General features: G+C 40.0%; 1 protein-coding gene across 1 annotated transcript in view; it reads right to left on the minus strand.

Annotated features, from left to right (window-relative positions):
* The window catches only part of LOC126175148 (uncharacterized), a 215756-nt gene that overhangs the window by 88390 nt on the left and 114320 nt on the right, over window positions 1-13046 (minus strand). Inside the window, exons 10-11 of the mRNA XM_049921710.1 lie at window positions 6475-6635; window positions 5153-5321 (exon numbers count right to left, since the gene is read on the minus strand). Of these exons, the coding sequence (XP_049777667.1) occupies window positions 5153-5321; window positions 6475-6635 (330 nt within the window). The remainder of the gene's footprint in view (window positions 1-5152; window positions 5322-6474; window positions 6636-13046) is intronic.

Here is a 13046-nt window from a genome sequence, read left to right on the forward strand (position 1 = left end):
GTGCTGGAGAAGCAGAGTGGGGGCGGGTGCTGGAGAAGCAGAGTGGGGGCGGGTGCTGGAGAAGCAGAGTGGGGGCGGGTGCTGGAGAAGCAGAGTGGGGGCGGGTGCTGGAGAAGCAGAGTGGGGGCGGGTGCTGGAGAAGCAGAGTGGGGGCGGGTGCTGGAGAAGCAGAGTGGGGGCGGGTGCTGGAGAAGCAGAGTGGGGGCGGGTGCTGGAGAAGCAGAGTGGGGGCGGGTGCTGGAGAAGCAGAGTGGGGGCGGGTGCTGGAGAAGCAGAGTGGGGGCGGGTGCTGGAGAAGCAGAGTGGGGGCGGGTGCTGGAGAAGCAGAGTGGGGGCGGGTGCTGGAGAAGCAGAGTGGGGGCGGGTGCTGGAGAAGCAGAGTGGGGGCGGGTGCTGGAGAAGCAGAGTGGGGGCGGGTGCTGGAGAAGCAGAGTGGGGGCGGGTGCTGGAGAAGCAGAGTGGGGGCGGGTGCTGGAGAAGCAGAGTGGGGGCGGGTGCTGGAGAAGCAGAGTGGGGGCGGGTGCTGGAGAAGCAGAGTGGGGGCGGGTGCTGGAGAAGCAGAGTGGGGGCGGGTGCTGGAGAAGCAGAGTGGGGGCGGGTGCTGGAGAAGCAGAGTGGGGGCGGGTGCTGGAGAAGCAGAGTGGGGGCGGGTGCTGGAGAAGCAGAGAGGGGGCGGGTGCTGGAGAAGCAGAGAGGGGGCGGGTGCTGGAGAAGCAGAGAGGGGGCGGGTGCTGGAGAAGCAGAGAGGGGGCGGGTGCTGGAGAAGCAGAGAGGGGGCGGGTGCTGGAGAAGCAGAGAGGGGGCGGGTGCTGGAGAAGCAGAGAGGGGGCGGGTGCTGGAGAAGCAGAGAGGGGGCGGGTGCTGGAGAAGCAGAGAGGGGGCGGGTGCTGGAGAAGCAGAGTGTGGGTGTGTGGAGGAGTAGAGTGGGGGGAGGACTTATACGCCAGCTGAGACAGACTGATGACTGCCACGTCACCCTCTACTGATGGCATCACTGGATACAGAAAATGGGGGTGGTGTGGTGTCAGAATGCCACTGTCCCACCCACTGTTAGCTTTCTTGGCCATGTAATAGCTACTTCTCACTCGTAGCTCCTCAAATGACACCACAATGCTGAGTGCACCACATTCCAGTCCTTCCACTTAGGAAAAACCCCTGGCAGTACTGGGAACCAAATCTGGGTTTAGTGACTGGCAGCCTGACACACTGACCAATGATCTATAAAGACAGACTTTACCCACCCAGTGTGTTTGTTTAATCTCTGTTCGGCTGAGTAATGTTTGTTTATGTTTCATTTTTTTCGCATTTTCTGTGACAGCTATAAGAAATTGCTAATTTTTTTCTTCATTTTTTGGAAAAAATTACATTTCATTGTGGTGAAAACGAATTCCTTTCTAATTGCACTTAATATTCGGTCCAAATAATTATGTGCTATCAGCCACCATTGGCCATCATCAGATCAAGAACAGAAAAAGAATAGAACATCTATTTTACCCTGTGTAATGCTTGCACTCTGCATTTTATCCAGTCTGAAATGGGATTAATTGGTGACCATCTAATAATGCTTTTAATCAGTGTGGAAAGTAATTTTAGTTTTGCTTTTCATGTTGACACTTACGTGTAGTGCAGACGTAGTAAAATAGATATTATTTTCCTTTTTTCCTCCTAATTCTGATGGTGGCCGATAACAATAAACAAAATAAAATATATTAAGTGCCAAACATAGCTGCCTCAGGTGAAAACTGCTCAAGTATGTAATGGCTTGAATTATTAAACATCCTCTAGAAGCACATTTTTCGATTTATAGCCCGGCTTTTAACAATTTTTGTCACTGTCACATTTTCGTGTAGGTAGTTGAAATCTTTTGGATATTAATAAAACTTTAATTTTTTTTTTATATTATTTTTTTTGTAAATATACAATTGATGAGGATTTTAACTGGAAAAGGCACATTTTGGAACTCCTAAAACAACTTAGTTCAGTCACATTTGCACTTAGAATAATAGCAAATTTTTGGGAGAGACAAATCAGTATGCTGACATATTTTGCAAATTTTTACACAATGATGTCATATGGAATAATGTTCGGAGGTACCTCATCTTTAGGAAAGGAGCCTTCATTGCTCAAAAATGTACTGCAAGCATAATATGTGGTGCTCACCCACGATCGTCTCGTAGACACCTGTTTAAGGATTTGGGCTTTCTGACAGCTGCTTCACAGTATATTTATTCCCTTATTAAGTCTCTTGCGAATAATCCAGTGCAGTTTAAAAGGAACAATGATGTACATAATTACTATACTAGAAAGAAAAATGATATTCATTATTCCACATTAAGGATATCTTTCGCACAAAAAAGGGTGCACAATGCTGCAACTGAAAGTTTTGATCACTTACCCAGTGATGTAAAACATCTGTCAGACAGCAAAGTACGATTTGAAAAGAAACAAAGAGTTTCTCATTAACAATTCCTATTCCATAGAAGAATTTCTATTACTGTGATGTCTAAGAGGTGTTGGGTAGGAATAAATAACTCCCGAAATGACTCTAGTATTCATTCTTTATGTAAAATTTGTACATTTATATTGCATAAAGTTTGGCTTTTTCATAAAATCCAAAACTGACTGTGACTCTGTTATAAGAAAGTTACTGAAATCATGTGGATGAATCTTTAAGTAACACATTAGCCATATAAAATCATACATGGAACTGTTAATGGAAACTTATGAATAAATTTGGATTTTGGTAATATTAATACTGTTGTGTTAAAGAAATCATCATCTCTAAAGGAAAAAAAAGTGTCACAAAAAAACTTACATTCTAACAAACAATACAAAATTATTGTAATAGATGGCAAAATGAATCTTAACTGACCTATACAACAAAAGTTAAGATAATTTTACACACACACACACACACACACACACACACACACACACTTGGTGGGTATGTAAATGATTAGAGCTGCAATTCCTTGTGACAGGTAGTGTTGTCATTACAATGCATTAGTACTATTCATGTTTATGTTGCTACCACAGTTACCACACCGCCTAGAGTATACAAGGGGCTCGAACAGCATCAGACACAGAGCGATCACACAAAGAGGTCGCATACTCTTGTGAGACAGCAATATTGGCAACTGACAGATTGAAAGGATCTCATTTTGGGTCTCTGTTTGACCGAATGGTCAAATCATGCAATATCCATATTTATGTGGTGTTCGGTTGTGATAGTGGACTGATGTTCGATCGCACAAGAACTTGACAACAGGCGCAGTGGACGTCAAGATTCCAGTCGACACCGTCCGACAACTGCGAGGGTGGATAGCAGTACCGTGCACGCATGAACCCTCTGCATCTGCACGTGCCACCTGCAAACAGGTAGGGTACTCCCCACAACATTCTGTGTCGTCCAGCACCACTGGCCGTACCAGGGAATTATGTCCCACAGACAGGCTGCCACAAACATGACAAGTGGCCGCATCTGTAGTGGTGCTGTAAGCAGGAAGCGTGGACTGCCGACAAATGGTGTTGCATAGCGTTTGGCCACAAATTGTGGTTCTGCGCGACCCCTGCCAGCGAGTAGGACAGTGACCTGGGGGGAGTTCCAGAGTGGCAGTGTCGCTCCTGGCATCACGTTGTGGGGAGCGACCAGCTACGACTTCAGATCACTGCCGGTGGTGATTAACGGGAACTCTGACAGAACAACAGTACATCACGGATATCCCACGTCCTCATGTCTTACCTCCCGTGCGACAGTATTACAGTGGCAGTTTTAAATGGGACAGTGCTCGTCCACATAGTTTACGCACATCTCTGAAGTGCCTGCAAAATGTCGAGGTTCTCCTTTGGCCAGGAAGAGCATCAGACATGCCTTCCATAAAATGTAGGACCTGCTCTGATGTCAACTCCACCCCGGAGCCACTACCTGGGATATCTGAGATGAGCTGCAGCAGTAGTGGGTCAGCTTACCTCAGGAGAGGACACAATGTGTTTACAACACTCTGCCCAATAGAATCCAAGCAAGAGCTGATACAACAGCATATTGTAAGTTGACTCATACTACCAAGTTCTTGGTAAATTTGACTCGACGCTGTAATAACTGAAACCATGTCATACACACACTCACTCTTGACACACCAAGTTTCATTTTGTTTTCTCCTCCCTTCCTGGGTGCTTCACTTTTCTTGCCCGGTGATGTATGCAGGTAGGGGAGCCCACCCGTGACAGCGTATCTGACCTTTTTTTTTCTGTGGACTAAGTGCGTCTTGTCGCCTATGAGCTAAGGATGACACAGGGGCCAGTCAGTACCGTTGGGCCTTCATGGCCTGTTCGGGAAAAGTTTTAGTTAAGTGTGTCTTGTGCCAGAAGAAAATAAAACAAAAAGTTTGAAGCAAATGATGCCTGGTTATTTAGAACAAAAACCTCAGGACCTGTTAATCACACACCAAAGATGAGAAGTCAATAAAAATGTGAAGGTTTATATTATACACACATTTCAGTTTACAAATTTCTATTATAAATTGTGAATAACAAACAATACAATTTAAATAGTAAAAATTATACATAACTACAAGTCCAACTTACTAAAACTGCATTTCATAATGCACAAATTATTTTACTGAGCAAAAGCATAGCTCCATCAGAAATAACTTAAGGATGTGTTTAAAGGAATTCTTATGTTGCTGCTGTTTTAAATCAATAGGTTGCCTACTGAATAATTTAACTGTGACCTGTAAAACATTTTTCTGACATCAAACTGCTCCAGATTGAGACATGTGGACATTACCGATGTTTCTAGTTTGCAGTTACGGACATGTCTATTTTCTTGTAGGTCTCTTGATCTGTTTAAGACATTCTCATTTGCAAACGGGATACATTCATATGTGTAAAGGCTCAGCAGGTTCATTATTTTCAGCTGAATAAAGTATGGCCTGCAAACAGTTTTCTTTAAAGTTGCCAACAGCAACGACAGTTTTTTTGTGTGTCCTAAACATCAATTAATTTAGATCAGAATTTAGGTTTCTCAAATATATGTGTGTACCTGTTTAGCGAGTACTGCTTACAGAAAAACTTCACTTCAAGGATTAATTTCTACGATATTCTAAAGTAAAATATGAGAATATTTTTATCTTAGAAATTTATTCTCACTCACCACTGGGTGAAAGCTGAGCAGTACTCCTCTTTGCCGACTTCATCCTTCCAAAGCTCTTCCGAAGTTTAAGCATTTTCTTTCCAGCAGCCTCTGCTATTTTTGTGATGCCATATACATTCTGCTGCGGAGGAGGAGCTGGTAATCGGCGGTGGATACCATTTGTCTCAATCTGCATTAACACAGAATTCTTAGTTACATACAAATGTTTTCTGGAAGAATGACTATGAGGACAGAGTGCTAGCACTCTCTACGAAACGAAAATGTGAAGATGTTTAACAATCATAAAACAATCTGCTTATTGCATGCCTTCATTTGTGGTGGTATACCTAGCACATAAGTAGTGTTCTGGGTAGATGAGGCATAAGTGCTGCTTTTTGACTGTCAAGGAATGTAAGAGAAATGCCCTGTTGAGGAAAGTATTGGCCTCAGAATCTCTGGAATTTACAATATCGCACCAGTGAGGAAGCAACTGTACCGGTACAGTTCAGGGAACCCACAGTTTCTCAATGTAGTGCACAACACTAAGGGGACATTAAAAATAATTATTTAGAAAATTCAGTGTTTTCCAAGCACAGTGTTGTGACTAAACATAAAATAAAGTTGTTGAAAAATAATTCTTGTCCTTTGCATCAACGCACCGAGTCTCCACTATCAAATCAATTGTACTAATCAGAAAATCAGTAATTTAAATTTGGCCAGTGAATATAATCTCAATGGTGTGTGGAAGCAGGCTTTCAACATTTAATCTGCAAATAAATTGCTGAGTTTTTAACCTCCCAGCAGGTGACACTAACATTGTAAACACTGACATGAACTCTGCCTGTATGACAACACTCAGTTGTTATTGATGTAGAAGATGGAGACAATTGCTGAAGGCTTAACTTTTTACTCTAGCAAGATGTGGAATGACTACAAAGAATATTTTATACATGATTTTAAACACATAAGAGATACAAACTGAACAAAGCAATTATTTTTTTTTCTTCCCCTACAATTCACCTGAAATGAAGTAACTTTTATTTGAGAAGCAACTTCAAACAGCCTGACAATTGCTCTCCTTGTTCCAGTGTATCATTAAATGAAATAATAATGATGATTATGATGATAACAACAACAACAACAACAACAACAATAATAATAATAATATAGACTTGGACAAACACACCTAAAGTTTTAACATCTCATCAAAATTCTTATATATAAAGTGCCAAGAAAAAATTTGAAAGATGTCATTTTGAAACATCTAACAAAAAGGCGAAAATTTATTGCCACTAAAACACACAAAAAGTTATGGATATAACATATTTTCCCAAATAACTTGCCTTTTCCAACGATCTGATGTAGGTATCATCAGATTCATCTGAATCGAATGAATCAAAATCATCAAACGGAATCTCATTGTTATTGAGATTATTTTTGGCCACAATGTCATCCAGCATCTCGTAATGATGATCCGTGTCAGAGCCCGATGAGTTTTCTTCACCTACAACATTCAAATCAGTCGTACAATTTAGATTTATGAATAAAATAATGATTGTGTCTCCAGAACTATAGAACACACTGTTACAACCTCCAGCAAACACCTGTTACCACAAAGCCCCTTACTCATAGTGTATTTCAATAATTACTCTGTAACTCTCTGTACCCTTTCCTTCTCACTGTACCCTTTGTTATACACCTGAAGCACCAAACATTTTGGAAAATTGGCATTACATAAGTTAAACTAAAGCTGAATACAAAAGCATGTAAATACACAAAAAGGCATGTATTAGTGTGCAACAGAGCACCCAGTCAAAATTATTAGCTGCAGGAAGACACACTTGAAATACTTCATACAAAGACACATGCTGCACATAAAAGACTATGTTATCTATTGCAGATTATCCCATTAAAATTCACATACGTCTCAGGTGAGACTTTCAATTTCACTATTTACAAAAAGTTTTCAAAATCTCTGGGTACATTTTACATGCTCAAAATTTTGGAAATGGGATTATTTCACTTTGATACACAACTTCTATTTCACTACAAACAAACAAAATGGCCTGACACATGACTCACAGCAAGCAAAAGTTTACAATTCTGTTCCAGACGTCTAATTCAAAAGCTGACTTTTAAACACTTTACACACATGTGGAAAACTCTAAACTGCAACAGTTCACAACTATTCCCCTTGTTAGGTCTGTGAAAATTAAACCATAATTTCATGACTGTCATTTCCAGTTATAGTTCTTGTTTTGTTCCACTATTAATAACACACTGTTGGACCCAACAAAACTCACTCTCACTCAGTGAAAATTACTTGGAGAAGGGTGTCCCACATGATCCATTACCTGGAAGCTCACAAGCAGGGCTCTATTTTTTCTTAGATTGGTATTTCACTGACAGCCAAACAATCACACAAATATGTGGAACTTTAGTCACCCATACCGAAGAGACCAAGGAGCAGATTATCAAACTTTACGTGAAACTACCACAGCAGCCATGCTAAACTTAAGGCAGATTGTAAGCAAATTTGCAGGCTTCTCATTACTTTAAGAAGAAGAAGAAGAAGAAGAAGAAAAGATTAATTTTGTTGAAGGAAGTAGTCCACTACACAAGAATAACAAGGAATGAAATCTATCAAAGAAATTAATCAATGCTTGAAAATATAATATGGGTAGATAAAAAATTCTATTTGCCAAACAGTGTCAGGAGATGATACACATCAAAAGATATGGAAAGAGCCAAGCTTTTGGAGCCAGTGGCTGTTCTTCCTGACAGAACAGTTGAATGGAAAGGAAGAGAGGTAAAGGAGAAGGATCGGCAAGGTTTATGGGAATGGGTAGAGTTCCAGAAAAGTCACCTAGAACCCTGAGTCGGGGGAGACTTACTGGACCAGATCAGAAGGAAAGACTGATTTCTGGTACATACACCAGGCAAGATTTGAAAACTTGAGAACTTGAAAGATAAAAGACACAATAATACGCAAGATACAGATTACTAAAAAAAACAATGTACAAGAGTCAAAACTGCGGATAGCTAAGCGCATTATACATAGTACACAGGTGGAGGAAGGGGTGGAGGAGGAATAGACAGGTCAGAAAATTAAAGACATATACAGGGTGCACATCAAGTCCAGGAACACTTTCAGTTATTTATTGGACAAGAACCAAACACTGTACAGCTAACATACATACATATGTCATTTTGAAGAGAAACCTTGAAATTTTTTTTCCCTGTATACTGCCACAGCATAGATTGGTGATTTACCGACAGTCAGCGCTAGTCGCAAACATGGCGAGTTCAGGTGCGGAGCGAGCTGTTTCATGAAATGGCCTCCCCAATCACCAGATTTCACTCCATGTGATTTTTTTTGTGGGGACACATTAAAGATATGGTATATGTACTGCCTCTACCACGTGATGCAGCAGAGCTCCAGGAGAGAATACGGGAAGTAACTGTCACAGTTGATGATGCCATGCTGGGATGGGTATGGCAAGAATTCAATTACCAGTACCGTACTGACGTCTGCTGGGTCACTCATGGTTCACATATCTAATATTTGTAAAAAAAAAAATCAGAGTTTCTCTTCAAAATGCAATATGTTTGACATCTTCACAATGTTTAGTTCTTGTGCGATAAATAATCGAACATGTTCCCGGGCTTTAAGTACAACCTGTATAAATAAAAGCGAGTGAATGACAGGAATAATCACTGAAAATAAATGCTGAGACCACAGACAGGCTAGGTGGGCGGCAAGAGCCTGTCTACATCTGTACAGTCCTAGCAACTGACATCAGAAGAGAGAATCCAGATGGCATGTGTGGTTGAACAGGTACCGAGGTCACAACTGTCATATTGTGGCGTGTGCTCTGCACCAGGATAGCGTGTATTACCAATATACATCATCTGTCTATGCCCATTCATCTTAACCAATAACTTGGTGGTAGTCATACTAAGGTAGAAAGTTGAACCGTGTTTACATAACAGCTGGTACATTACCTCAACCCCCACCAACATTACTCCAAATCTACAACATCCTTCCTGCTCACTTTAACCAACTTTATACTTACCAACAACTATTTTACCACAGAGAGGCAGACATACAAACCAGGATTGCTCCTTCCTATGCCAATATTTTCATGGGTTGCTTGGATGGGGCTTTCCTGGGACCTACAAGCCTTCATCCACTGGATTGGCTTAGATACAGTGACGATATCTTTGTAATGCACTCACGGCGAGGCTAACCTGTTGACTTTTTTGGAGTCTAAATACATTCTTGCTTAAAATTTCTATGTTGAGAAGTGCAAAAGACCAATCTGTTTTCCTTGGTAAAAAACTTTCTATGGCCAAGATTGCATAACTTCTTTATTTTTGACAACCGGTTTCAGCAGGCTTTGCTGTTATCTTCCAGTCTTCAAGAATTATTGTTGCAAAACATGTTCATTGTGATTTGGAACACCTGAAGGTGGTTTGTTAATGAATAGAATGTGTCAAGCTGATGTAAACAAATGTGCTATTGTACATTTTACTGTATACTGTGTTTTCTAAGACTTCAAAATCACCCGTGAGTGCTACTTATATGGACAAGGCCATGAGCGTAAGGTGCTTTTTGATTATAAATATTTTATTTCTGACAAAACTTTGGATAATGAGCTACTTTTGATCCACTAACATGACAACTTGGCATGGGGTTCCAACTCACAATAATTCTTAAGACCAGTAGTTTACAGCAAAGCCTGTCTAAACCAGTTGTCAAAAACAGGTATTTATGTGATCTTGGCTATAGAAAGATTTTTACTAAATACTTTCTCCCAATTAAATTTCATATGTCCTATTCCAAATATCTTGCCTCATTTTTTGATGTTGACCTCATCCTCAATGAGCATCAGCTACAAACGTCTGTTCACATTAGACCTACAAACAAACAGCAGTACTTACATTGACAGTTGCCATTCTTTTTACATAAAATGTACCATCCCACACAGCCTTGGCATTCCGGGCATATTTGTTCAGATGCAGACTCTAAACAGCAGTACACCACCATTCTCACCTCAGCTTTCACTGTATGTAACTATCTCACCAGCCTAGTTCAAAAGCAGATACTCCAGGCCATTACAGCCAATGTTGATTCCTCCAAAAACAACACAGAAGTACACCTCTTTTCACACAGTGCTTTCCAGGTCTGGAACATATTAACCAACTACTTTAACAAGGCCACAACTTCGTAAAATTGTGCTCTGAAATGAAGTCCATTCTGCCTGACATTTTTCTCGCCACACCTAGAATAGCTTCTCATCACCAGCACCCGTCCCCTCTAACTATCTCTGCAATACACTTGTCAGACCCTATGCTCTCTCTGCTCCCATTTCCCTAGGCTATGACTCCAAGCCCCGTGACCATACCTGTTGGAGACTAGCCCGACACACCGTCCTACCACCTATACCAGCTCTGTAACTGACAAAACATGTATTATCAAAGGGGCAGCCGCATGAGACACAACCTGTCACGTACCAGCCTTTAAGTACATACTATTTGGTCTTCTACATTGATGTGACTACTGCCAAGTAGTCAGTTAGGATGAGTAGGCACAGACAGAGTGTGTATCCCAGTAATACACAATGTCCTGTTGCAGAGCACGATCCACAACATGACACTCGTGACCTCGGTGCCTGTTTCACTACACATGACAACTAGGTTCTCTCGCCTGTCACCAGTTTCTCAAACTCTGCAGGCAGAAAATGGCATCACAATGTGTACTGAATTCTCGCTGCCCTCATGACCTAAATTTACATTAATTTCTGTGGTCCCAGCATTTCTTTTCAGTGAGTATTCCTCTTCTTCACTCCTTACTATACCTTTTATTTTCTGACCTGTCTGTTTTTCCCACCCCTCTCACCCATGTACCACTCATATGACACTTAGCTTGCTGCTCTTACTGCTTCTTACATGATTTTTAAAAAGTATTCCTTACTACCCGATTTTCCACATTTAAATTCTCAGGTTTTCAAATCTCATCTGGTGCAAGCACCAACAATCAACCTTTCCTTCTCATCCTGTCCAGTGAACCAGGGTTCTGGGCAACTTTTCCATAACTCTCCATATTTCCTAAACCTCGTCAGTCCTTTCCCTTCATTCCTCTTCCTTTCCCATTGACTGTTCCACCAGGAGGAGGAGCCACTAGCTCCGAAAGCTTGGGGATTTCCATATTGTATGTTTTCTCCTGCTGCCACTTTGTGTGTAGATTTTCTATCTATCAATATTATATTATAAGAAATGAAATCTGAATTAAGAGATATGAAATCTACCAAGAAACAAATGTAATTCATAAAGTGAGTAGAAAGTATTTACAAATGTTCTCAACTATTCCAAAATTACATTATTTATGTACATTATGATTTTGACGTACTTTATTTATTATCACAGGGTTTAGCATTAAAAGTATTTCTAATTTTATAATTATACTTAGAACACACTGTAAACGGCATTAATCGGCAGACTTTGTGACTATATGTCCCTAACTAAAGTCACAGAAAACTTAACTGCTAGCATCAATTAAGAAGTACTTTGGACGTTAACATAGTTACTAGCCTGTTGAGTCAAATTATGTCCCTCTAAATGAAGTATCTACATTGTATAACATACAATGGTTAAAACATAGCAAAGTGAAATACCTTCATTTGTTTTTGTATCTCTCAGAGCAAACACTTGGTCTCCTTTATTCCAATTCAATTTTAGACCTGGTAAATATGAAAATTACTTCAGAGACAATCTTTCCCACAATCTTATTATTCAGACAGTAAATTATGTTTTGCCTTTTCCTATGGTGCAGTTAGTTTCACTAAAGAATTTTCATTTTGCAGAAGAAATTGAGTCTTTAATTGTCTTAGTACCATGTGTCCTAACAGCTTTCAATCCAGCTAATAAACTTTTACTGCAACATTGATCTATACTCATTCAAAATACTGAGTTTCTTGGTTTACAAACATTCTTAATTTCACCTAACCTGTACTAACTATGAAATTCTTTTTATTTCAAGATTTCATTGATTATAATTATAATTATTGAGATGCACAAGAAAATGAAATGGAGTGAAATTTTATCTACAACTTGTAGATAGTTCAGATTGCAAGGACACAGGGCTGCAACCCCTGGCTCCATGTTATTCAATCTGTACACTGAAGAGCAGCGGAATAGAATGGAAAAAGTCTTGAAAAACATATAACAAGATCAACATCATTGAAAGTAAAAAAGACTATTAGAGTATAGTGGAATTAAATCAGGTGATTCTCTGAAAATTTGTTTATGAAATAAGATGCTGAAAATAGTAGACAAGTTTTGGAGTTTGGGTAGCTCAGTAACTGACAATGGATGAAGTAAGAAGGACATAGAAAGCAGGCCAGCAATAACGAGAAAAGTGTTTCTGAAAAACAAAAATATTTTAACATATAATAAAAATTAAGTATTAGGAAGTCTTTTTAAGAAAGTATTTGCCTAGATGTCAGTCTTTCATGGAACTGAAGCGGAGACAATAAACATGAACACTACAAGTGAGAAGAGAAGTTTTTTGAAAAGTTGTGTTACAGAAGAGTTCTGAGGGTTAGATTGGTAAACTAGATACCTAATGAAGAGTTACTGAACAAGACTTGGGAGAAAAGAGATTTATGGCACAACTTGACTAGAGGAAGTGACAGACTGATAGACTTCAACAGAAAATACAAATAAAAAAAACACTTGTTGAACTGTTGCTCCCAAATGAAGATATCACTCTACTAATTTCCCAAGAAGAAACCAATACTGCAATTCACCTGAAAATCTTTACTGAGAAGTGTGAAATTTACTGAAATTGTATAATTTGAGCAATAATTGAATAGTGAAGACAAAGAAAATTATTGGGGTGGAAAATTACATT

The sequence above is a fragment of the Schistocerca cancellata genome, chromosome 3, assembly GCF_023864275.1.
Source record: "Schistocerca cancellata isolate TAMUIC-IGC-003103 chromosome 3, iqSchCanc2.1, whole genome shotgun sequence".
Taxonomy (NCBI): Eukaryota; Metazoa; Arthropoda; class Insecta; order Orthoptera; family Acrididae; genus Schistocerca; species Schistocerca cancellata.